The sequence below is a fragment of the Filicampus tigris genome, chromosome 6 (assembly GCF_054856515.1).
Source record: "Filicampus tigris isolate MCC_2025a chromosome 6, RoL_Ftig_1.0, whole genome shotgun sequence".
NCBI lineage: Eukaryota > Metazoa > Chordata > Actinopteri > Syngnathiformes > Syngnathidae > Filicampus > Filicampus tigris.
The window spans coordinates 18,449,304-18,475,976 of NC_141222.1; the positions used below are offsets into that span (position 1 = coordinate 18,449,304).

The 26,673-nt window shown below is 43.1% G+C and overlaps 1 protein-coding gene across 5 annotated transcripts in view; it reads left to right on the forward strand.

Annotated features, from left to right (window-relative positions):
* bnc2 (basonuclin zinc finger protein 2) overlaps window positions 1-26,673 on the forward strand; it is a 197,542-nt gene that overhangs the window by 72,715 nt on the left and 98,154 nt on the right. For 2 of the 5 annotated variants that reach the window (XM_086034330.1, XM_086034337.1), the window contains exons 2-3: window positions 14,959-15,291; window positions 17,396-17,458. In XM_086034330.1, the coding sequence (XP_085890456.1) occupies window positions 14,959-15,291; window positions 17,396-17,458 (396 nt within the window). Of the gene's footprint in view, window positions 1-14,479; window positions 14,641-14,958; window positions 15,292-17,395; window positions 17,459-26,673 lie in introns of those variants that run through there. The other 3 variants (XM_086034332.1, XM_086034334.1, XM_086034331.1) reach the window with 3 other exon arrangements.

A 26,673-nucleotide genomic window follows, 5' to 3' on the forward strand; every position in this document is an offset into this window, starting at 1 on the left:
TTTAACGGACACCAAAGAACCCTGGATTCAACGGACAGAAAATAGTGTTCACAACTCAAAACGCCCCTTTGTAGACTACCTTTCAAAGTCTGCTAGTTCCAGAATTAGAATTTGCCACAATGCCAGTAAACGGGTCTTCAACAGTCTGTGTCATGTGTTGGCTTGTGTTGCCCTCTCGTCAAAGAGAAAACTCAAACAGACTTTACAGTAGACTAGAGCAGGATAAAAAGCATGTAAATATGGCGGCCATGTTGGTAGCTGTGACTTTCCCATTCAAACAACGAATGGACAAATATGGCAGCCATTTTAGCGGGGGAGCGAATCACTTAAATATAATAGAACATAGAGTCATAGACGTTAGCTTAGCATCCATGTTTAAAAGGGTCATGTCGTATTGACCTTGTTTTATGTATGGCTGTTAATTTTACTGGAGCGAGTTGGTGTACACGTCTCTCGAACATGCTATTTTTGGTGCAGTACACCATTTTTTGTAAAGCCTTTTGTATGGCATCCAGTTGTGTCATGATTTGTTTTGTTTTTGCCTCCTTCTCCTCCTGGAGTGGTGGGCGTGTCCTTGGCGGCACACCTGTGCTGCATTTTCAATCAGTGAACTATTTAAGGACTGCCAGGCATACTGCATTCTGTCGGATCTTTCGCCTTGCTTATGACTCTGTTTCCAAGTGATTTTTCTAGATGTTCTGTGGTTTTCCCAGTTTGCTCTTGCCTCGTTTTTGCCGTGTTTTTTTTTAGTCTCGTGTACGTAATAATTGTGTTCCTTAGAATTACTCTCAGCTGTATTATACGTGTTTGGGGTTTTCTTGTTCTTTAGCAACAAGCAATTTCCGTTTATCTGCTCTCTTGCCTTTTGCAAGCGCTTTTTGTTTCTCACGTTTTTCCTGGTTGATTGAAACCAGCGTCTTGATTTGTACTTTGTCGGTCCTGCGTTCTTTTTTCTGAAAATAAAACAGATTTTTCAAATCCTGTCTGCGTTTGTAGAATCCACCTCTTTCTGGAAACCTTCCAGATTATCCTGACAAGTTGTAACTGAGACAAAAAAAGGAAGCGCTAACATCGTGACTCATGATCGCGACTAGAGTCATGACATCCTCCCCCCCCAAACACCAACAATGTACGTTTGGATAAACTTAAAACTTTTCAAGCGGTTTGAAGCTTTTTTAAAAATATGTATTGACAATATTTTTTTAGTGTACTGGGAATTTAGGCTCCTAAAAAACATACAAAACAATCTTTTTCTTGAAAAAAAGGACAATTGGCTCTATTGGACAATTCCCTCCCCCAATCAGTCCATTACATCGAGATTCCACTGTATTTACTTCCACAAAGCATAAAAGTTCAAAGGTGAGAGTGTATATGTATATTTTGCACATGGTTACCTAAATAATGACATAATTCATTGCAAATTAAGGAGCAGACCCTCATACGGCCCCCGGGTGTCCGGGACACCAGTTTTAGAACCTCTGCTGTCCTCTTGTGTAATCCTGTTTGCCACTAACTATTGGGTGCCTGTGTTCCCGGCTCCCTGTTAGCCTTAACATGGTACCATGAGTCCACAGCTAGCCAAATGGCCCATCGTCCAAGTGTGGCAAATTAAAGAGGAGCTTGGCCTTCGTGTGCTTCAGCCTTGTCCTCAGGAAATCAAGGCCAGGTGCAACCTAAGTGAACAAAAGCCCACTTTAGCACATTCGAGCAACGGTGCCGCCCCTTCAACCCCCCCCCCCCCCCCCCCACCCTCCCTCGGAAGCTGTCACAGGGCACACACACATGTCCGTGGGCTGATGTTCACAGTGGCTTGGCGCTGTCAACTCTGCGGCGATTCTGCTTAGCGTCGTTACTTATTTATCGGCGACGATGGCTGCGATGACAGGGCCACTCACTCTCGGAAAGCCTCCGAGGCTCCGCAACGTCCCTTCAAGCCGTAGCGTAAAAATTTTAAGAGCCTCAGGCCCAGTTTGATGATTTTGACGCGAGTTAGCTTGTAGTGGAGTTGTCGGGTGCATTCAGGGGGCTAAATGTTCTAATGCTTTTACCCTCTCGCCGCATACTTCGTGTGTGTGTGTGTGTGTGTGTGTCTCAAAGTGAAGCAGAGTGTCACTTAATAATTTAGCCGCCGGTTTCGTCCCCTTCACCATCCATCCATCCATTCACAGCCCCTTTATGTCTGTCCCCCCTGGGGATGCCGCAGCCATCGGTCGGCCTCTGCGGGGCTGATGGAACAAGACGAGACGGAGGACAGATGCTAAAATGAGGACAGACAGAATGGTCAACACCCAAAGAATCAGAGGAGGAATATACATATGAGGATTAGGATAGATGGGAACTGTCACCCTTAGAAAATCTTATTAATGCTGCTGGCTGGCAAAGTTTAAGTAGCATTGTATCAGCGGTGTTAAGTTTAAAAAGAAGGTAATAACCCGGCAATAGTAGGTTTGTTGTGTTTCTCATTGTTTATCTTGCAAGTTGTGTACTTGTGTCTTCAGGGTCAGGTGTGTGTTTGTGTCTTTGGTTTAGGTTTGAGTACACAACCCAAGGTTGTGTCATCTGATTGAGGTTGTGTGTTTCTGAATTAATAGTGTGTCAGTGTCTCTAAAGATCCCATTGTGTCTTCAGGTTCAGGTTGTGTGTTTAAATGTAGGTGGTGTCTGTCTTCAGATTCAGATTTTGTGGTTCTGTCTTCATATTGAGGTTGAGGCTGTGCCTTTGTGACTTCAGGTTCAGGTTGTGTATGTTTTTCTTCAGGTTTAAAATGTATGGTTGTGTACTCAATTTCAGTTTGAGTCTTCAGGTGTGGGTCGTGTGTTTGTGTTTTCAAGTAGCGTGTCTGTCTTGTCTAGGTCTCTGTGAGTTTTGGTCCCAGGCAAGCCTTGCGCTCGGAAAGTGAGGTCTGGGAGACAACACCAGTGGTTGTGGCTTCAGTTTCAGGTTGTGTGTTTGAGTCTTCAGGTTTGGCTTGTGTGTTCAGGTGGTGTGGTTATGTCTACAGGTTCATTTTGCGTATCCAGATTCAGGTTGTGTGTTTGTGTCTTGGTTGAAGATGTTGCTTTCAGGTTGGGAGTTTGCACTTTAGGTTGTGTTTTCAGGTCGGGTTCCGTATTTGTTTCTTCAGGTATAATTGTGTACTAATTTTCAGGTTGTGTGATTGAATCCTCAGATTGCATCTTCAGGTTCAGATTTTTCTGTTTTGAGTCTTCAGGTTGATGGTGTGGGTTCTGTTTTCAGGTTGTGTCTTGAGGAGGTCTTATGTTTGTCTCTGAAGGTTTACATAGGCGGTTTGTGTCTTCGGGTTCAGGTTGCATGTTTGTATTGAATGGAATTGTGTTGTCAATCTGATGCTTGGAAGATGAGTTGCAATACATAGACTACACACAGTTTTGCAATCATTTCATACACTTGAGTAGTGGTGTTGTAAAGCAAAAGCAGAGCAAATGATGCAATCCCTTGTGGAAATGTATCCTTTAGCTGCATGGCGAAATGAAGTCCGAGTTTACAGGTGTATTCTTTACACACAACATATTTTTTTAACAGTTGATGTATGAATATTATTTTGTTATAATGAACCATCCTTACATCAAGACGGATGAGTTTCTCCTCTCACTAATTTAATGCAAATACGTTATTCTGCGTAGAAGTGGTTCCCAGACGAGTGTCAAGTAAAAGCCTTCATGCCAAATCTGCGGCTAAACTTGTAATAATCAAATAACGCAGCTCGGCGGCGTACAAGCGTGTGTTAATACATGAGAGCTTTCAACAAAGCCTCCAAATGCCAGTGACCTCCTATATATTTTAATACCACTTGATGTTCACTTAACCCACACTCCCTCTCTTGTAATTGAAACCTGATGGTGGAAATTTCCGATTTTTTTTTTTCTTCTTTCTGCACTTACCGAGCTTTTTCTTGTACTTCAGGATACAATATGAGCTTTTAGAGTGACTTATTTTAAAGTGATGGCAGGTAGCCAGATGACCAATTGGCATTTTGCGGCTTGTCTTATTTTATTTCATTTTTTGTCATAGTTTGTATCTGTAATTTTATGTAATTTATTTGATTTTAATTGTTTTGATAATTTTGTGTTCAACTTCGGCATTCAGAATTTCCTCAACTTCAAATTTTCTCAAGTAGTCAAAATGATCTATACTAACATATTGTCGCTGTCCTGTGAAAAACACTTCTGTCCATTTTTTCCCTTTAAAAAGCAAAACAAAACGTTAATGGTTTTTCCCGCATTAGACATCCCATTAATGTGAAAAATTAAAAGAATGACAAACTTGGACATGTTTTTTACAGGACAATGGCAATATGACAACTTAAATATTTTGTCATGGAGTATCACTTCCTGCCCCTTACCTAATATTTGATGAGTTGGAACTCGGTATGCCACTGTCCCGTACCTAAATATATGTGAATATGAAAGCGTGTATCATTAAACCCCTAGACCACATGTATAAATGTCTTTTTCTTTGACTCCGCTTTTTCGGCCAAGTGTGTTTCTGAGCGTTAGTGACCGTTCTAATGTGTGTTATATTTTTCAGTACCGTGTCATCTATTCACTTTTCTATCATGATAACGGTGTTTTGGTTACTGCCAAATTATGCAGCATGTTAATTTAATTATTAGATCATTACAGTTGTTTTCATCAGACCACCAAGCTCCTTTAACTGATGGATTTTTTTTTTTTTCAACTGTTCTTTGTGAGTGAACAGGAGAGTACCACTTGAATGATAAGGATTTATTGGTGAAGCAAATACGTGAACCGGGACCTATTGTATGTCTTCCAGTTGTGCTTTAAAGTCCAATAAATATCAAGTTAAATAACGTACCCATCTATAGAGTTCTGCTCTATATAACTGGCCTGTGTAACCCCCCTGATAAATTTATTTGGCATATTTGAACGTTTATATTTGAGGGAAGGTACCTTAATACCTAGTACATTTATGAAGGAGTACTTAGTACTTAGTACTTTATTTGCACAGCACACACACTTGTAATTAATAGTGATATACTGCGACTTATACTCCTGTGCGATTTATGTTTTTTTTCTTCTGTATTATGCATTTTATGGCTGGTGCGACTTGTACTCCGGAGTGATGTATAGTCCGGAAAATACGGTATACAAAGGCTTTTTTATGGGAGAAACTGACCATCATGCAAAAATAAATGAAAACAATTCTTCTGAAGTTTAAAACCTCGCTTTAATTTTACTCATAAATCAAACAGTGATCGTTGCATGGTTTTTTTACTACATCAGGATGGTTTGTGTGACATTAAATTTTATTGAGGCATCGTCAAGTCACCAGAGTGTTTGTTGTGTTGTCAGCGGTTATGTTCCTTGTCGTTTGCGCCATAAATAAATGCTCGGCCGCCTAATGTCATCCACATGTTCTCCTTCTTCTCGATCCCTGCATAGCTGCATTCTATTTTTTTTTTTTTTTTCTATTTATTTTTTTTCAGATGGTGTACAGATCTTTTGGAATGTCTCCCGGCTTGCGTGAGGTCATTTCTGCTGGCCATATCAAAAGCAGTCGCGGACTTCCCTGTTACTCACTATAAGTTGGGGCCCGTATTTAATGTGTGGTTCCCATTACTTCACCAGCTCACCACGGAGCGCATGCACAGCTGGTTGCCCGCGACCAACCCCCCACAACCCCTCACTCAGGACACATCTGCACATACACTCACAGCAAGTCACAAAGCCTCATAGTGTAAAATTCCACAGTCGGCATGAATTCAGGGTTCACGTTCGCATCCGAGCAGTCTATGCAAAATCGACGCTCAATCAGTTTCCAGTGCAACTTTGTGGCGAGGTGGGCCATGGTCCAATGAATAAACCATAACATTCTGATGTGGACTTTTCAGCATTTTCCGTGATTTCTCTGTGAACAACACATGCGTCTTCATGACAAAATTGTTGATCCAAACTCTGATTGCTCGGCCTTAGTGGCTCTAGCGTGACACTGGATGTAAGATTCCCTACCCCTGGATTCTTGTTACGATTCTTTTTATTGCCAGGCTCGCTATATTATTCGACTAAATGGACAGCATACCTTGGATTGGACTGACGTAGGAGCAGAAGAAGGTCAAAGTAAAAAAAAGTTTGAAACGAAATAATGAGAGACAAAGAAGTGCAAAGAAGCACTTTGTCAAACTCTCTGTGGTTTAGGGGAGATCAGGCTGCTGGTGGAGGCAGGGAGAGGGAAGAGGGGTGTGAAATAGGGGGCGCTGGCAGGGGTTGCCACGGCAGCGTTCCGGATGGTCAGGCGGTCTCCTCTCAGGGGGGAGAAAGGGGGACGGGGGGCTGTCAGGGAGGCTGGCAGGTAGAGACACAAGGCCCTGTGACTGGGGGGAGCACGGGTCAGTGGGAGAGGACAGAAGTGAGGGGATGGAGGCGATGCGGCGATGAGGTGGAGGCCTGTCTGATGAGGTGAGGAGAGAGGAAGGAGGGAGGGAGGGAGGGAGGGAGGGAGAGCTCAGAGGGAAGTAAATGAGGGTGGAGATGATTAGAGGAGAATTACCCAAGTGTGAGTGGAGGGAGGAAAAGAGGAGAATGAGCGGGAGGATGCGCCCCAGTCATTAGGCAAGTGATGGAACTCCAACTCTTCCTCTCCTCCCTCAACGTTGGATTCATCCTCATTATCACGTCTTTCATCCACCAAAAAGTTGGAGAACATCTTTAACCTTTTTTCTGTCAAAGGCCATATCAGTTTTTACGGCTAGGCTAGATTTATGAATACGTATGCAGTCATTCATTCAGTTTCTGTTTCACTTTTCATCTGGGTCACAGCTAAGCATCCTAAACTGGTCGCCAACCAACCGTCAGGAAAGGCCTTCTAGAACAGCCAAACTTTATAGGGGGTTAATCGGAGGCATTTTTTTCTCTAGAAAAAAACTATATTTTTTGCCATTAGATCTGAATAGGTTGTGCAGGTATATTCTCGGTTTTCACCCAAAAAGAATTCCAATGATAAATTTCATTTTGTTTTTGTCACTAAAACCTGGCATTTGAACAGGAGTGTGCAGACTTTTTCATAGAGTCTTCAATGAACCTCACTTGCACGTTTTTTGAATGTGGGAGAAAAAAATAATCATCATCATAATTAACTTCATTATTTATTTGATCTGCGATTGGCTGGCAACCAATTCAGGGTGTGCCCCGCCTACTGCCCGAAGACAGCTGGGATAGGCTACAGCGTGCCCGCAACCCTTGTGAGGATAAGCGGTATAGGTAATGAATGGATGGATATTCATTTAATCATTTATCTAATGATAATGGGACGCGAGGACACTAAGTTTTGTAAACAAATTGTGTTGGACAAGTTTAAAAATATTTTTTTTAGGAAGCTTATTCAAGAAATAATGTGTTTCCCTGTGTTTGTAATCCAAAAATACATATTTTTAAATTTTGAAGTAATCTGCAAAATTTCTCCTCCTGTAGTGGAGTTTTAGTGCATCCCTGTGGGCCATCGTTGCCACATCTCAGTCAAGTTGTCGTTTAATGCCTTGCTGGAGGGCATCGCAGTACTGATTGGACTGGCAATTTTCAGCTATGGGTCGCCCTTTTACCCGCTCCTTCACATTGTCTTCCAAATGTCATTAGTCCAAATGTTTTTTGTAAATTCCACCTTTTGATTATTCAAATCTTCAAAGCGCAGTATGCCAACGACGTCGTTGACAGAAGTTGCACTTATTAGCAGAGGGGCGGATGCCTCGACGGGTGACACCCAGCGATCATGTGGCTGCGTCTCATTACGTCGAGACCTTTGGGTGCCCCTGCCGCTCTCTCCCCTTCGCCCGCAATCACAAGCGAGCAACTATCATGTGATGTCCTGTGGCTCTGTCTGCAAACAGTGACACTTCTATCCCAGTGCCATCTGATCGACACGCCATGCCTTGTCACATGGACAAATGCACACAGTGCAGATTTATGTGTGTGAACATCCCTATCCCTAAGGCATAAATCAGGTCATTGACAGTACCAGCCCAGAGCCATGTGCTCCTGCTTAGATCACGGCTATAGTTGTGTAAAAGTAGTTAGCACAAAATATTAGCCAAAGGTCAAAGACAACAGTAGCCCAAAGCCGTGGGCTCCCACTTCCAGCCAGGTGTCGCTTGAGCCAACCAATGTGGTTTTCCCCGAGAAAGTGTGACAGTTTGAATTGGAAAATGGGATTTCTCAGATTGTGTTGTCGCTCTTTATGCCGTCAACGTGGAAGCATCTGGAAGCATCTGCTCTAAAGAAATCACTTCAAACTTGCGCTAGCTAACTAACTAACTGACCGACTGACTAGCTAACTAGCAAAAGAAACCATGCAAGGCCAGTTGACAAAGAAATTCGCTAAAGGTTTTAGACAGTTGAGCCATATGCTCCTGTTTGGGTCTCAGCAACACACAAGCTAAGCAATAACCACTTCAGACTTACCAACCAATCAAACAACCAACTAACTACAATTTTGTGAAAGCAGTTACACAGAAAATTAGCCAAAGGTCAAAGACAATAGGAGCCCTGAGCCATGTGCTCCCACTTGGGGCCATTCATCACTTGAGCTAACCAATATGGTTTTCCCAGAGAAAGTGTGACAGTTTCACTATGAAGATGAACTTTTCTCAGATTATGTTGTTGCTCTTTTTATGCCATATAAATGAAAAAAATTGTTTGGGCCATTATAAAAATGAATGTGTATGTCTTCTTGGGAGCATCTGCACTATGCAAAACCACTTCAAACTTCGAACTAGCTTACAAACTAACGTTGGGCATCGCCTGTTTCCCGTCTGCATATTTAATCGACCCAGTCGGTCTGAGTCAGCCAAACGACGTCGAGAACGGACTTAACCTGTACCACGTCACACGCAGGCGCCGCACTCTTGACAGGTAGCCGAGTATGAAAAAAATAAAACAGTGTTGTGTACCTTGCAGTCCCACAGACGCATTGACATGTGCCCCATACTGTTTTTATTTCACCGATCACCAGACTGTGCGTGTGTCTGTTGTTTTTGCGCACATGACTTTGATGCTAATAATTTTTGGTTAATGACGCTTCAAACATGTTTTCTTCTATAAAATACCAACCACAATAATGAAAGTGTGCTTTTGATGGCAAGGTAATGCATTAAAAAACTATAATCACCAGTGTAACAATTTCACATTTGACAAACTTCACTTCAACTATTTGCATGGTATTTAGAAGTAGTAGTATTTAGTAGTGTGTACGTATGTGCGTACATTACGTCATTGCTTCTACTGCTAAATTTAACTTGCCTGTCATCTTTTCTCTCTTTTGTGACGCTCTTTGAAGTAGATTGAACATGAAAAATGTTTTGAACATTCACAAGCTGCTTGTAAAGATCGAAATTTCAAAGATATGCCATGTTCATGAGCTTCTGCATTCCATTGATACCTGGTGATCTCAACCAAAATTGACCCAACGCCGCCATCTGCTGGCCATAATTTTTCTTTGTTTTTTTTTTTATTTTGTTTTTTTTTGTAACTTTCCCAACATAATGATAAAATCAGACCTGGCCAAGACTTTTCTCCGCCCATTAAAAAAAAGAACGTAGACAATTTCAGGCATTGCTGCTCCTCATTAGGATTCCCGTTGATGACATTTCAAGTCAACGGCGCTCAAAGAGTTAAACATAATAGCTACAGGTCATAGTTGACATAAAACTGTTAGTTAAAAGTCACAGACAATAATAACGAAAGAAAAAAGAACAAACTAACTAAAACTACGAAGAATAATTTTATTTAGTATAAAAATACCATTTTAGGTAAACGTAACAGACAGTAGCTTCCCTGAGCCATGCTCGCCGCCTTAAGATTTGGGAGCTCTCTAGTTAAAGAGCACCACTGCAAACTAAAACTTTATAATAATTAACTTCAATTTTGTCACACCAGATGAGATAAAAACATTAGCAAAATGCCACTGACTGTAGCAGTCCTTACTCCAGCTATAAGGCAGACCACTTCAAACTCACTCATTCATCAACTAAATTCATTATCAGTTAACGAAAATATAGAGCTAAAGATCACAGACAGTAGCAGCCTTGAGCCATTGCATAGAACCAGTTGCTAAAAAATATTTGCTTAAGTCAGTGTTTGTGTTTATTGAGTGTTACTTCTCTAATAGGCATAAATCCCCTTGACATGGTACAATTCGTAATTTGACAAAACTCTTTTCGGGGCCTTTTTGTTCCACTCATTCCAAAGAACACACTATTAAGCTAGATGAGAGCATTGAGCTGATGCAGACTTTTTTAAAGAGGCGTTGTTGTCGTGTCTGTGTGTGTTTGTCTGTGTGTGTGTGTGTGTGTGTCTGGGGAATAAGGATGCAGTGGCAGAGCTTTAACCTCACAGCCACTCTTGTATTGATCCATACAAGCCTCAGTGGCTGTTGCCGCAGAGCCGGCTGCGCTCTGTCTTTATGGACTTCACACTGCCACCAATCCCCCCCCCCCAAAAAAAAAAAGAAAATCTGAAGCTACTCGACCCCTCCCTCTCCCACCCCGATATCATCTGCCTCTTTCTTTACCTCACTTTTCCTCTAATGAGTTGCAACACTGATAACGAGGCTGATGATCTTGCATTGATTCGCCTATCACTTGCTTGTCTGGTAATTGATCCGTAGCTGAGCCTCTAGTTAATTATACGGTCTTCGTCATGGACCCTTTCCCTGAGGGTGCTGGTGGGGGGGCTGGTGGTGGCACTTCCCATTATTTTTTCTAAAAAAGAAACCTGCGTAGTCTTTCTTTTTTTTTTTTTTTTTTTACATTGTCCAGCAGCATCTTGTCATTTTCCTTGCAAACTTGTCCATCATTTGACTTTCTTTCTTGTCATCCTCGCCATTAACAGCATGCTAGGTGAGTGCACAAAGGACAGCTATTAACCAGATGCTGCGCCACCAGGCTTTCCTTGAAACACAAGAGTGCCACTTGAACTTTAAAAAGAAGAAGTACATTTCCGAGACATGATGGAAAAAAAATGTGGATGTCAGCTTCCATCTTTTCATTTCATCTAATTAAGTTGAGTTCCATGCATTACACATTTTACATCAGTAAAGCTGCAGGGACAAGACGCGACACATTTCCGGCTGACAAGATACAATGGAGAAGATTTTGAAACAGACATGTTAATAAAGTAGGGTTGTCAAATATTTAAAAAAAACAAAAAACAAAACAATGAATCATTTCACTCTTAAAACATGGTGAGAAAATTAATTGTAAAAGAAAATGTGCTTGGTGTTATAATTTTCTTGACAGCTGAGTTTATTGTTGGTGGGCAATCAATCATTTTGTTACATGCAATGGAATATTGTACATATAGTAAAAAATCAGGGCTTTCTAGTGGAAGAAAAAAAATTGGAACATAATGAATGATTTTTTTTAACCCTTTTTAAAAAAATATTCACATTTGAAAATTTGTACTTCAATTGAAAAGGTAAGAAATATGAGGGAAGAAAAATATACATTTTTGTACATTTTTGTGTTTACGGGGTATAAGGACCAGGCCGGCTGCATGTATAATATGCAAAGTCCACACAGGAAGGCCAGAGCCTGGATTCAAACCAACGACCTCTGAACTGTAGGCAAATGTGCTAACCAGTTGCCTAACCACAGTTCCACCACAGGGAAAATTTAAAAAAGAAGTTAAAATTGACATGCGTGGCAGGAGTGCTCCTAGAATATCAGATTGAGAGGGCATATTGTCCCCTTCAGGTCGTCCCCACACATTTCAGTTAGGCTTAGGCTTTCTCTAAAGGTCAAATTATTACATGCCATCGTGTGCAATTTTCAAATTGTTCCATCAGTCCACTTTTTTAAATCAATTAATCTACAAAAGCGTTGTTTTGTTTTTTTATCATGGAATTTCTTTACATCACTTTCTAATTGGATTGAGGTCTGGGCTCTACACAGATTATCATTTTCTTAAAAGGTGACAATATTAAGCAATCCATTACAATCTACGAGACAAAACAATTGCATGTCTAAGGAAATAAATAGTTGGTCTCTTGCAATGTGACTATTTCAACAAAGGTCAACAGTCGAGCACAACATGAAAAAAATTGCTTTGAAATGCAATTTTAGGTGCAGTTTGGCCTCTTTTGACTCCAAGTTCGCCTTGGTGACGAGGCTTGGGTGGGAGGTGGGCTCATGTCATTTCTTTCATGGCGGTGGCAAGGCTGATTTAGGCCAAAGGTGGCGGGAAAGAAGATCAGGAGGAGGAGCAGCAGATGGGATGTCTTCATTGTTGAAGATGTGACCCACTCTAGCTTGCGTAGATCTATGCTCTGGTGGTGTATGTGTGTGTGTTTGTGTGAATGTGCGCCCCCCCCCACTTCCTCGGTTTTTGACTGCTGCTGCTGCTGCTGTGGGGACCAATTTGGCTAAAATGGAACCTCTTCCTCATTTTTTTCTTAATTAAAATCCGTGAGCCTCTGCGGGGGGGAGTGTGTGTGTGCATGTGTGTGTGCTGGTGGCAGACTGCCTGCGTTCCATTAGTCTCTCATTAGAGTCGCGGAAAGTCAAACAAAGGCGGCGGATTTTTGTCAGAACAAGTGTATCCATTCTTTTTTTCACCCCCTTTTATTTCGTTGGCGAGCTTGTGTTTTTTTGGGGTGTAATTAGAGACATTTACATGCAAAATTTGCATTGTTAAAAAACTGCATGTTTAAAAATGAGTTTTTGAATGTAAATCTTGTCACAAAATGTGATATTTCACATATATTTACACATTGAGCATCTGCAGATCACATCTAAGAATGGATCAGATGCCCTGTAAATATTATTAATTTGAAAAAAAAAATCGCTGAGATGAGGTCTGGGGACCCCTTTCAGTTTATGATCCACCCTTTGAAAACCCTTTCTAAGCACTTGTCCTCATTAGGTTTGCTGGAGCCAATTCCAGCTGACTTCGTGCCACCCTGGCCTGATGGCCAGTCAATTGCAGGGCACTTATACACTGTAAGAAAACACAACTTGTATATTTTGGAGCTAGAACAGGAATCTATGTTGGAACAACTTCAAAATTATTGATATGTATGGATGGCAACAATGTTAGTTGGCACAACCAAACAATCAAGTTGTTTACTCCAAAACAATTTGCTGAGTTGTTTTTGCTTATACAGTATCTTTAAGTTGTGCGCAATACAAGGCAGAATTAGTTCTGTCTTTTTGTTTGTTGTGAAATGCAGGAAAGACAATTTCCACAACAGGCAGACTTAAAATATTTCGTTGAATTGCCCAACTTAATATTTTTATATTAATCTGTTTGTTGCCTTGAATTTTTTAGGTTCACCTATAGTTTTTTTGTGTTCAGAAATAAGGACAATTAAGACAGACCTTCTCAAGGGCGGGGTCACGTATGACCATGAAACATGTTTTTTTTCCCCCCTTTTTTTGTGCCATACCAGAATAAAGTGTAATTGCACATCCACTACAGTAGGTGGCATGGGTGCCCTCATTGTCAGAGTGTGTGCAGGGACTATTACCACTTAGGTGTAGTGTAGTTTTTTATTTTTTTTTGGGGCACCGTGTATGCGTACAGTACAGAGATATGAATGCAACAAACCTTGAGACACCATGGAAAAATATATAGAGACTAAAAAACAACGTTAATAAAGTTATTCTTTGTTGTAAATTGGTCTATGTTTCTTTCTTTTCTGGATTTCTTCCATGATAATTAGGACACAGTTTTATGCAGAAGTACAATTTTTTTTCAGAGAACTGATCCTATTTGTCGTCGCGACAGAGAGTTTTGAGGGCGTGGTGTGTGTGGGGGGGTGTAATAGAAAATGATTGAGAAGCATTGATTTAGGGACCAGTGAACCTAACATGCATGTTTTTGGAATGTACAAACAAGCTGGACATACTTTAATAAAAAATGTATTGTTTAGTAATAGGTGTGGTGCGTGTTTTGGGGATACATTTTGGGAGTCTCCGTATAACAGTGTTTTTCTTTTTATTCAATCCCAAATTGACATATTTGGCGAACATTCCATGTTTTGACCACATATGCTACTAAACAAACAAGCTTTTTTGAAGTGCATGAACGTGACCGTGTGTGCGCATGTGTCGGGACGGTCCCACCGGGGGAGTGTATGTGCGTGTGTTTGTGTCTGTGCGTGACGCTCGCAGCAAACATGGTAATGAGGCAGCAGGACAAACACCCCCCTCTTCCCCCGCTCCCTTTCCCCCCAACCACCAGCAATCCCTCCACCCCTCTCCCTCCTTCACTTTGCCCCCGCCTCCTTTACCCCGAGCTGAGGAAGTGTGTGTGCATGTCTGTGTGTGTGTGTGTGTGAGTAGAGAAGGAGCGAGTGAGAGAAAGAGAGAGAGAGGAAGCGTGTGGCGCGATGTCATTGAGCATCTCAGTCCGGAGCAGCACACACACACACTTACTCTCACACACACGAGTCGGGCTGAGGCGCTGTGTCCACTTCCTCGGCGGACTACGGAGAGAGTAGAAGGAGGAGGACAGAAAAGGAAGGCAGGAGGACACGGTCAAAAGGAAGAGGGAGAGAGAGAGAGAGAGAGAGCTTAGAAGAGAGTTGAGTAGAGAGAGGGAGAGAGAGAGAGGAAGATCGCGGCGCGCTCCCACTCATCTTCACTTTGCTGGGACACACACGGAGTTGATGGTAAGACGCTTTGCGTTGCTTTTTATGCACTCTTGAGTGTGTTTTGATGGCACTTTTCGATGTGTTTTGATCTGTGTGTGTGTGTATGTCTAGAAAGTCCCCCCCCTTCTTTTTTGGGGGGGGGGGGGGGGGGCAGGTCCCCATTGCGTGTCCTCATCACCGCCAACTCAAGGCCCCGTTGCAAATTGGCCACACTCATCTCCCGACCCCCCCCCCAAGCCAAAAGAGGGAGGGCAACCCCAAAAAAGCCCACCTTCACTTACTTTTCTCCCCCTTACCTCACCCCCCTCCCCCTCCTCCTTTCTCTCTCCCATCAAGTCCAAGGAGGCAGATGTGAGAGGCAGCAGTGAGCGCCACACAGCCCCACAGGAGCCCACCGCCACCACCACCACGACCACCGGCAGTGACCCGGAGACGCCTTGCACGCCGCCTCCTCCTCAGCCTGCTGCAGCCAAGGCTGACCACGGAGCCGCCGCCGGCCCCGAGAGCGAGCCCTCCAGTAGTCGCAGCGGCGGTGTGGGCGCCGGGGGAGCGGGCGAGAGCTCCATGCAGTTCAGCACCAGACCGCCTAGTGCTGAGCAGCCGGGCTTCATGGGGACATGGCAGCAGCAGAGCACTGACGGCAACCTCCTCTACAGAATGTCCCAGCAGGTATGAAGACGACACTCCCTCCCCTCCTCCTCCCCATCTTCTCCCTCACAACACTGCGGTTGTCCCAATGTTGAATGGGGGAAAGTGTATTGTCAAACTTTGAACTGCTGCTGGTGTGTTTAACAACGGATGCATACAAAACATCCAAAAAAGAATATGCAAAATTCGCACAATGTGATGGTTACATGGTGCTCGTGGTTGCTTTTAAACCTCATTGCTGGACTTTGCTTTTCTAAAACCTCCATCTCTGGGAGCGGAATATTTGACTTCACGTGGCCGAGGCAGGGAGCCCTCAGCGCTGCTACGTGAGCGCGGAGGAGCCGCTAGCGACCACCGGTTGTCCGGTGGTCGGAGGACGGAGGCGGTGTGAAGAACCACCGTACGCCCCGATATTTTTGCTTGTCTCCCGCGGATGTTAAGATCTATTCGTTTATGATTCTACTGTATTAATTGTTGAGGAAATCGGTTGTTTGTTTTATTTCGCTTGTTTTTTGATTGAAGTTTCGGGTGGATAAGAAAGGGGACGAAACGCCGCACCAGTTGTGTGCGGGCGTGTATCTGTGCGTGTGTGTCTGGATGTGCGCGCGCGTGTGTGTGTGTGTGTGTGTGTGTGCGTGCGTGTGTGAGGGGGAGCCAGTAAAGATAGATAATGCTTGTTGGCTTGCAGTCCATCATAGCAGGACCTGCGAGGCTCTCCGTACCAGGCACACGTTGTCACGGTTGCGCAACAAGCATGTGGGGCGCAAAAGTGGGAGAAACTTTCGAGCAGTCGATGGGCTTTCATTTAAAGCATTTTTTAGATGAATGTAATTTAAATAGTGCATATTTGACATATTTTATAAAGCTGCAGTGATGCATAATAATGCGTTTTGACGCAAATTAAGAATGCTTCATGTGGTTGAGGGGGGTCAGGTGGATTGGGGTCCCATTGACAAGCACCTGCAAATGAGCCCCCACCCCCCAATCTGCGTCCTCTGCCTTTTTGTTAAAATGATTGTTTTGTCACAATCACTCTCATTACCCTTTATTTACATTGCCACACTCCATCTTCTTATTATCTAATAAGGACTTTGTGTTGGGCAGCACCCTAGGGTGTTGTGTGCTCCTGTTGACAAATACTTATAAAAAAAAAAGAGCGAGGGTGAAAGGAAGGAAAGAAAAAAAAAACAGGCAGAAATAGGAGGATGCGTTTTAGTCGTCCATAAAGGCCTTAAATCATATTTATAAGACATGCGTATAGAGTGGAAATCTGCAGGGAAATGGCCTTTAAATGTATAATAAAATACGAATAAAAATATACGTTTAAGACAGCAGAAAATACGTGTGTTTTGTAGCAAGTGTTGGAAGAAACATCTATTTAAACGAGCGGCATAATATTATTTGAGGCAATTTATTCGTGGCACAAATCAACAGGCGAGATCAGTGGCGTGCGTATAAAGATGAGCAACCGAGATGGGATTTAACTTCATATTTTTAAACATATTTTTGTATATTTAACTTATTTTAAATGAATAAAACACACATTTTGAAACATAATTTAGTTTTTTCTTGGGAAAAGAAAAACATTTATTTTAAGGTCTTTATATGTTACTTTAAATTAACAGTCGTTAGCTTAAAAACGCTTGAAACACGTTAATGTTGACTTCTTAGAAAAGGCCGCACAAGAGCCTCATGAAGAAGACAACAGCGACTCAAATCAATAAATCAGCTTCGATTGCATTCAAAAAAGGCGAAAAATGCTTTTATTAAAACAGAGAAAACATTTTTTTTTTGACGAAGGGGAGAAGGGAAAGACAAACATTTAAATGAAGAGGATTGATTATTTTCCCTCGCCGCGGTCGTTAAATGGTTAGAAAAAAAAAATCGACACTTGCAAAGTTTACAACCAACCGCGTTTTTTTTTTCTTTTTTGCCCATTAAGGACCGCACTGCTGCGCTTTTGCGCAAAGCCGCAGGCCGCCTCTGCGGCAAAGTGAGCACCACTTGAGCAACACCGTAAAAACACGCTCTTGTACGCGCGCGGGCGTGTGTGTGTATGCAAGTGTGTGTGTGCGCGCGTGCACGCTTTATCTCTAAAAAGCGTCTCCCCTTCTCTCCCTGCAAGGGTGCTGTAACGCGGCTTCCTATCAAGTGCGACAGGTCGACTATGGGCCGAGACCTGGACGAGGTACTGTTTCAACCCCCCCCCCTTTATAACTCAAGGAGCACCCCCCTTTTATTGCAACATTTACCAAGCCTGGAACTTGTCGTCATAAATTCACCATTTAATTTCATTAAATTAAAGTTTCAAATACATCATGTCTTTTTTTTCGCATATTTCTTTGAAAAATAGTCAATAGTAGAAACTTTTTTCATGCAAGGTCTCCCAAAAATATAGTTTTATGCATCCGGTTGTTTAATACATTAAAATATTTTATTGTAATGCAGTGAGAAAAGCATTTAACATTTTTGTTTTAATGCTTACTGCCATGTCCTGTAATTTACACAAAATGTTTTTGAAGAATATTGTGGAAAGCAAAATCAGTCTATGGTGTAATCAAAGCAAAGCAAATTAATCCATAACCATCGTTAGCTTGAAAATGCCTTTTTATTTTTGTGGCATTAAAAAAAAAATATATATATTGTGGATCAGATAAGCAGACATTTTTTTATATTATGATTCAGGATTTTCATGCAAATCTATTCCTGAACTTCCCATTTTATCCTCTCTGTATATGCATTGTGACGCATCTCGTCGTGGAAATTCCTTCAAGACAATGACATTAATCTCTTTGGAGCAGATCAGGAAGTGATAATGTGCCTATTAACACACTGATACGCTCACACACCGTGTGTGTGTTTGTGTTGCATATGTGCTGCATATGCATTCTCGGCAGTGAGCGGCGGAGATTTAATGCACATGTGCAGAATTATCCACACTGATTGTGTGCGTGCGTGAGTGTGTGTGTGTGTGTGTTATTATTTCCATATCGGACTTTGATGGGTCGTTGCACACGAGCAGATGAGATGCCTATACGTATCTGGTGTCAAGTGTGTGTGTGTGTGTGTGTGTGTGAGACTACGCTGACACCCAGTTTGTGTCTGTTGCTCTTGCATTTATTTTTCTGAGTGGGTGGCTAAATACTCTTGTGCCAGTTGCTGGAGTGGGTGTGTACGGTAGAGGTGAGCGTGCACGAGGAGTGTATGGTTGAGTGTGTGCGTGCATGTGTGTGTGTGTGTGTGTGTATTGGCTGGGAATCCATGTGTGTGCGGGTGCGAGGTGAAGTGTCTCTTGGCTGGCCTTGGCTGAAGGAGCTGGCGGAGAGCAGTGAGGTGAAAGAGGAGATTTTTGCAAGAAAAAGACACACTGCTTTCCCTCCCCTTTGCTGACTTTCTTCTTCTGTCGATCTCACGTTCTTCTTCTTCTTTTGTCGATCGCTGTCATCCTTTCTTCGATCGAGCACAAAAGAGCTCCAAACACAACAAGGCTGAATTGAAGCTTTACACGCAACTTAAACAGTGGCTTGGAAATGATGGGGGGGAAAAAAAAAAAAAATCGGTGGTCCATTAGTGCCATCAACGGTGGTGGCTCGGTTTGTATGCGAGAATGTTTGTGTTATCGTTGCCAGAGAGCTGACACACGCGTTTAAAAGGACAGCGTGTGTTCTATTTTATATTATGAGCATTTGTGGGTTGATTGTTTTTGAGGCTTTTTCCCTCATTGGTTACATTTGGTTCAAGAATGGAATGGCTGGGTTAAAATAAAATGCATCCTTCAATCGTCGCCACATAAACATCATATTGTGGGTTGTTTTTCTGCTTTGTGTCCCAAAACGTGAACTTGAAGCCGTCCCTGAACATCCACTTCCCTAATTCAGGTCATCACAGATAAGCCTGGTTAGGAATTTTTGGGATGCGCATCTTCATATTTTATCTCGACCAAACGTATGATTCTGATTGGGTGAGGTGTTTGGTAATTTCCGCCCAAGTAAGTGTTCCTCACCTGGGTCTGCAAGGCCCGGTCGGTTCTGTCCTGGTCTTGACCAGGTTGCAGCATCATATTTTTTTTTTATGTACGTTCTTTAATGGACCTCCGTCTGGAAATGTCAGCGGCTATTCAAACATAACCTGTGACCACAAATTCTCTTTCGCTGCTTTTGTGTTGGTAAAAGATGCGGAAAGCACAAAAGGATGAATGAATTGGGGCAAGCGGTGTGTGGAGCGAGATGAGAGCGATCCGAGCCCAATTGCGACTGAAGTGTTGCGCAACGTGCAGGGATCGGCATCTAAGAGCGGCCAACAGTCGACGACTAGTTTCGCCGTGATTTGAAATTTCAGTCGTAGGTGAAGTGGTCGCAGATGTCACAGCAATTTTAAAATGCCACGTTGTAGCTTTCACAACAAAAATGGCGTTTCTCGGTATGAAGCGAATGCAAGCTGTACAATACAGTAAAAACACATTTTACAATAATACATCATTTCTCATGGACCTGTCGCTCAAGCAAAGTGTGGAGAGTCTCTGTCACTGAACGACTTGAGTGCAGTCAATGAAAGGGTCTGCACTTTCTCCTTTACTTCTTGGCCGTGCAACCGGTGCAATCTGATGCCCTCTTAATCGCGCCATGTTGTTGATTGTTCAATAAAAATTAATACCGTACAGTATATGTGGTGAATCAAAACATTATTTCCCGGTAAGAACTTACTTTTTTTTCCCATTCCAGCGAGTTAGTCATGTGTTCGAGGGTCAATCGCAGCTGTGCTTGTATGATTCGTCGACGGTAATTTGTTCTCGATGTTCAGCTCCGTCAACCTCGTTGTTCGGCGGGGCCCAATTGTGCTGATTTTCCCAGCCATTTCCTGATGGCGAAATTTGTCAATATTTTTGCTCCAGTTGACGATTGAGAAAAATATTAGCATGTTAGAGTTTATTGTGTGTTGTGTACCATGCTTTTTTTTTTTAGCTAGCTTTGTATGTTTTTATGGGTGGAAGGTAGGGCTGAATAATTCATCGAATTCAAATTGACATTGCAATGTGGTAGAATACAATTTTCAAATCACACACACACTTTATGGCTTTATGACTCATTTTGTGAGGTTGTCTGAGTGAATGCTTAAAAGACTGCAAGTCAAAGTGTTTAACTGGTTAGCTACTCTGAAGTAGATGAATAAACTGTATGCCATATTAATTCATGGTTCATTTACCTTTATTTTCGCACAAGCCTAATCCAACATTTATGTATAATAAATCGGATATTTTTTTATTGTAATGCAGATTATTGCTTGAGCTTGTTAAAAAAAAAAATACATGGAAAGAGGAAGAAAATAATAGAGTAAAATTCAAAAAAATAATTGCATATTGCATCGTTCAAGCGAGGAGGAATTTAGCAAGGCATTTTTTTTTTCAAACTACGCTGTTTCTTATGTCAAGTTGACTCGATTAATCATATTTAAATAATTGACGGACGTGTGGATTAAATACACCTTTGCAGGGATTTATTGGAACTTGATTTGCTTCTTAAACTTCAGGGCTGCTGTCCAAAGGCCTGCGTTGCTTAGTTGGCTTTTGGCTGGTTTCCTGCGGTGAAAGAAGTCACCCATGTGAGGAGAAAGTGTGTGTGTGTGTGTGTGTGTGTGTCGCTCAGGATGTCACCACCCTGCCGCAGGCTAATGAGCCCCACAAACACACATACACTCACACACACACACACACACACACAATCACACAGAGGTATGTGTGTGTTTGTGTGCGCCGTGCCAGCAGGTCAACATGCACTCTGCGACCGGGGGGCCGAAGAGCGCTCGTGGAATATTTTTTCGAGAGGAAACGCGTACGTTCCCGCGTCGGCGTTTGGGAGGCGTGAGCGCACGTCTGAGACGAAGGTGACACGGCTCGTGACCCGCGCTAAGTGACAGGAACCCGGGCCCTACTTTCACGCCGGCTTCTCCCTTTTCCTGTTATTCCTCAACTCCTGTTATTTTGTTCTCTTCTGGAGCTGGGCCAATGCGACGGGCAACTCTTTTGCTGGCTTCTTTTTTTTTTTTTTTTTAATGATTATTATGTGTGTCTTAAAGGACACACACAAACACACACATAGCTTCCTCCCATGTCTGCTGGCTGCCAATTTGCCCCATCAGCAGTGGCAAGAGAGCTCTCAAGGCAGTGAAGCTTTCATTTGTCTTGTTGTCCATGTGACTAATGCCGCCACTGTTGCAGGAAAAAAGCACTCGGGCTGGATTGCTCTTATTATTATTGTTGCTCAAAATCATCATCATCATGACACTTATTTACGGTCGTGCGGGTAATGACGGCCATTTTTGCTGAGGACTCACGTGACTATCCGTATGTTTTGCCAGTGCTTTTTACACGCGAATTATCCAAATTATGTGAAAAGAACATTTTCTTTCCGTGCACTTTCTGTGCACTGTTTTTATTTTTTCGCTTGCAATGGAGATGTGATGGCCGGAGGCCCAAGGAGGATTTTTCGAAGGGAGGTTCTGGAGAAGGGAGGCTAGTGGTACAGGCCGTGGTCGGCACGTTGCCAACACACACATGCGCGGACGATTCCCTCCCAAAGGCAAAGATAACCTTTTCGCACAAACTCCTTTCTTTTTTTTTTTTTTGTGTGTGCACATGGCGTCTCATTAGCTACTTTTTGGTTTTGTTACAACATGTGTAAGCATTTGTTTGCCATGTTTGCGCTGCTGGATTAATGACGTTTAATGGCTGCTGTTAAATGCGGCCGCGTCGGCGTCCCGCAGCTCGTGTTTTCCGAGCCGGGTGACTTTTTTTTTGTGTGTGTGTGTGTGTGTGTGTGTTCCGCCGTGTTTTGTGTGTGTGGGCCACATGTGTTGTCACACACTCTCTCCATACCTCCAATGAAGTCTCGTATAATCCCATGTCTGGGGGGGGCCCTCGGTTGTGCCCCCCACACCCCCCCCCCCCCCCTTCCAACCGGTCTCGTGACATTCATTGTGTGATCGGGGCAATGGAACAGCGGGGCAAAGTGAAAAACCTTGTCTGGGCCTAAATGGGAAATTTTGTTTGTGTGTTAAAAGGAAGGAGAGGTGTTTTGTTCACACACACGCACACACACACACACACACTTCGTGTTGATGTTTTCTCAGTAAATGGCACGACCTGCCTCTTCCATTGTCGGGAAACACTCAGCCGTAAAGTGGCTGGCTGCAGCGCCGTCCGTCTTATCCCGTGACGAGCGCGACTCGGACTGGCCTTTAATATTTCATGCCATTTAATCTATTTGATATGTTGTTCTTTCTCCGCTCCCCCCCAAAAAACAAAACAAAACCAAAAAAAACACTTTTCTTTTCCTTGTTGATGAGGCTTTGTAAAAAGGCGACTCCTCCTCAGGTATTTCGCTCCTCGGTCGGGGGCCTCGTAAATCGGCCGCGTCTTGAAAGGAGGCCAGAGGGGTAAAGATCAACGTTTGCGCCGTGATTTAAAGCACTGACATCGATACGAATGGCAGGCAAAACAACCGCCAGCTTTCCGCAGCGGAATGACACTTAATGGCGTGCAAAAGCGCATCATGACATGGGTGAGAAAGCGAGGAGGAGGAGGTTGAGGGTCTGCTGCGGGGGGGGGGGGATCAATTGGTAATAAGCTGAAGTCACAGAGGCGATTAGAGGCGTCGACTCGCCCCGTGTTGTAAATGCTGTCAGATCTGTTCAAGGAAGCCTAATACCTCTCAGGTTGAAAGCTGTAATAACATCAAGTGTAACTAGAGCTGCGGGGAAGTGCAAGGGTGAGTCTGGGCGGGCTGGAAAAAAAAAACAGGAACAGGAAGTGGTTGAAAGTGGTTCAACGTTGAGGTGTGCGCGTGTACACCGGGAGTAGTGAGGTTGATGGGTGAGGGGGAAAAAAAAGGGGGATACGGGGGCTGGACTAATTCATCTGGCCTCATTAGAGCGAGGGGTGGGGCTCTGCCCACAGGAGTCCCCCCCCCCCCCAAATACACTCTGGCAGATATATGCAAACACCCTTAAGCCACTTTCACACTGCCGTCACGGCAAATCGTCGCATCAGAAGCATGACACTTATTTGCTTGTCCCTTTCAGACAGAGTGCTCTTTACTGTAGCCGCTGCGGCTCTGAGCATTTAGATGATGACATGATAAATGACAAATGCTTTTAACACAACGGGTTCCGAGGCAATGAGTTTCAGGTGTTAAACTTCAGACATTCCAACCTCTGTTTCGCTTTGGAAGCTGTACATCAGAAGATTCGGGAAAAAGACCCTTGGGAAATTATCATCTCACACCTGCTCACATTTAAAGACAAGATACAGTATTGACAAGACTACTTACTCGATTCTTTAGGCATTTTTTTTACCACAATGTAAATTTTCCCGATTTGTACTTTTGATAGAGTTTCCTATTCCAGATTTTGTTCGAGCTCATCTATTGGTTGTCGGTTGTGTAACTCCACTGCAAAGACTGAACGGCTTGTGATAATATCAAACACGTTTGATATTGTTGGAAGGCCAAGACTAGGAAAAAACTGATCTACAAAGATTGCGCCTTACACTAAACGATCGAGACTGTGACTCCAGTACAACTCGAAAACTTCCTACGGACTTTCAGTTTTTAGTTTGAGGCGTTGGGTGTAAGGCCGGCATGACATCGCTTTGACACTGCCTTCGCGGGAAACTGCCGTACCGGAGGCATGATAATCACTCGCCTGTCCCTTTCAGAAGGAACATGGTGAAATGCGTCCCAAGTGCCGCTGCGGCTTTTTGCATTCAGATAATCAGCGACAATTAATTTCAACGCGACTGGTGCTGTGATTCTCGGGTGTTGTACTTCACCTGTTAGTGGTCTGAAATTAGGCAAGGCAGCTTTATTTATATAGCGCATTTCCTACACAATTGAACTGAATGTGTTTTACATGATAAAGTACAACATTTAAAAATAAAATACATAAGTAAATAAAACGAGTAAAATATTGTATTGTACAGGAAAAAGATTTTTAAAAATTGATTTGAAAAATGCTTTAAAAGAGCTCAAACATAAGCATGAGAAGAAAAGCACTATTTTTAAACCCGGATTTAAAAACATTTACACTTGGGGCTGACTTCACTTTCATTGACGGCTTATTGCATTTGTGTGCAGCATAACGGCTAAATGCCCCTTCACCATGTTTGCTTTGAACTCTGAGCTCCACTAACTTGCGTTTCTTCAACGTATCAGGACCTGAACCATTCTGGGATTTATTGCAGAAATTTCACAGCTATTCGATAGATGACTTCGACATAGTGTAAAGCATGTCGAACTGGAGTAATATGTTCAGATCTTTTTGTTCTGGTAACAATCCGACCTACCAATTTCTGCGGACTTCAACCCCACCAAAACTGCTGATGAATCTTCGGTGTTTGACACACTTTGTCCCACTTGCCGACAAATTTGCCGGTTGACGTCAACGCCTCCTCGCAACCCGGTTGGGTGGCTTACACGCATGGCAGCGAGCCGGGGAAAAAGGCGTGAAAAAGCAAGCTTTGACAGTGAAAGCGGCTATTGTCTCAGTCGGTCTCGGGCACATACTTACACACACACACAAAAACGCCCCTTCTCTCTTCATACGCACACACACACACAAATGACACGGGCACACGGCGCAGCGCGGCCGCAGTTTGGGGAATAGAAAATTGCCTTCTCAGGAAGGCCCCGGCCAATTTAAGGACCTGACCGTATTGAATGTCAAGTGTTAATTTAGCCCCACCCCCGCTCCTTTCTGTGTTCCCCCCCCTCCCCGCCCATCATCACCACTCCATTTCCCTGCAGTGTGGGTCCCGGTCCCAGGGATGAGGCAAAGTTGATTGCTGCTTCATATTATGTGTCGCAAGCGCAAGTGGCAAACGTGCCCCCTCCTTTTTAGCCTTCGGCGGAGCCCCCCCCCCCGTCGACTCCCCCCAGAGGGATGCAACGATGGAGAGGAGGAGGAAGGATTAACTGTACCACAGTGATAAGCACGAGTGTGTGTGTGTTTGTGGAAGGGGGGGGGGGGGGGGGGACTTAGTTGGTGAAGAAGTAAGGGGGTGGGGGCAGCAGAGAGAGAGAGAAAGAGGCCAAAGGGTTTGTTTGATCTCACAGGACTGGGCGGTGACTCTTGATGGTATTTTAATGGCCTTCGCTCTGACTGAGGTGACGTCCCAGGCACACATGTCCTCCACACACAGCTCCCAAAGGAGACACAGTGCGCTTACGCGCCAACCATGAAGGAAAATTGTCTTTTTTTAACTTGCAAAAACGACTGGCAACGCTGTAATATGCAAGCACTAATAACTGCTTGTCTGCGAAGGCCATATCTGAAGCCATTTTATGATTACCATTCGAATTTCTACTTAGAGACGCATTTTAAGCTTCTTTGAATGTACCTCAATTCAGGGGCTACATTTGAAGGCCTCAAATGCTGTCCTCGCTTTCAAACAAGGCCTCCGTCACTTTTTTTTGGTCACTTCAAATGCATCTTTCTTTCACAGTTTAATTTTAATTTTTTTTATACGCTGTTAACCTTTTTTTTTTAAATTACGTTGATTGGTAGTCACTTCTTTAGCTGTGTAGAAGCTGCACTTGAAGGCCAATGATGATTAATACGAAAGCATGATGGCTGTCCCAGTTCAAAGGGTCCTTCAAATGGCGCCTTCGTTTACCCTTTTTTTTTTTTTAAATGGCTTTCGTCAATTAGCTTTCAGGTTTAATTTTAAATGTATATATTTCAGTGTTCCTGTGTGGCCATACTGAATAAGGACGGTTAAACATTTGGGAAGTTTGGTTTCCTTTACTCTCTTACACAATACTTAGTGACATCGTTTTTTTTTCTTTCTTGCACTCAACAAATACTCTATACTATATTAAAAAATCTAAAACTAATACTAAAACCCATACAAAGCGAAACTAAAACAAAGCATTCCTGAAAAAATAAAAACTAACTAACCTGCACAAAAAATTGAATTCCAAAACCTGTTTCTGACACACCTTTGAATTAAACGTAAAATTGCACAAAGGCTGTCTCGGGTCAAAGATTCCTTCAGATGTGGCCTTCTTTTACAATTCTCCGTTTTGTGTTGTTGTTTTTTTAGTATTCACTCCCACTATCTTTCATGACTGAAGTGTAAACAAAATGTCAAAACGACCCACCTGCACAAAAACAAGAGCGAGGGTTGACAATGTAAGTATTTCACAATACCACGTCAAGAACGTGATGGTTTACTTCTCGTGGGAGTTCATTGTGAGCGAAGAGTAGAGCCGAATGCATTGTTAATTTTTTTATAATCCGCCCCCGGCCAACAGCTTTTCCCACCATGAGAAATGGTGACTACCGCCGCCGATGGTACGGAGGGGTATTACATCCTATGCATGCGCAGAAGGTACTTTAATGGTCAGCGTC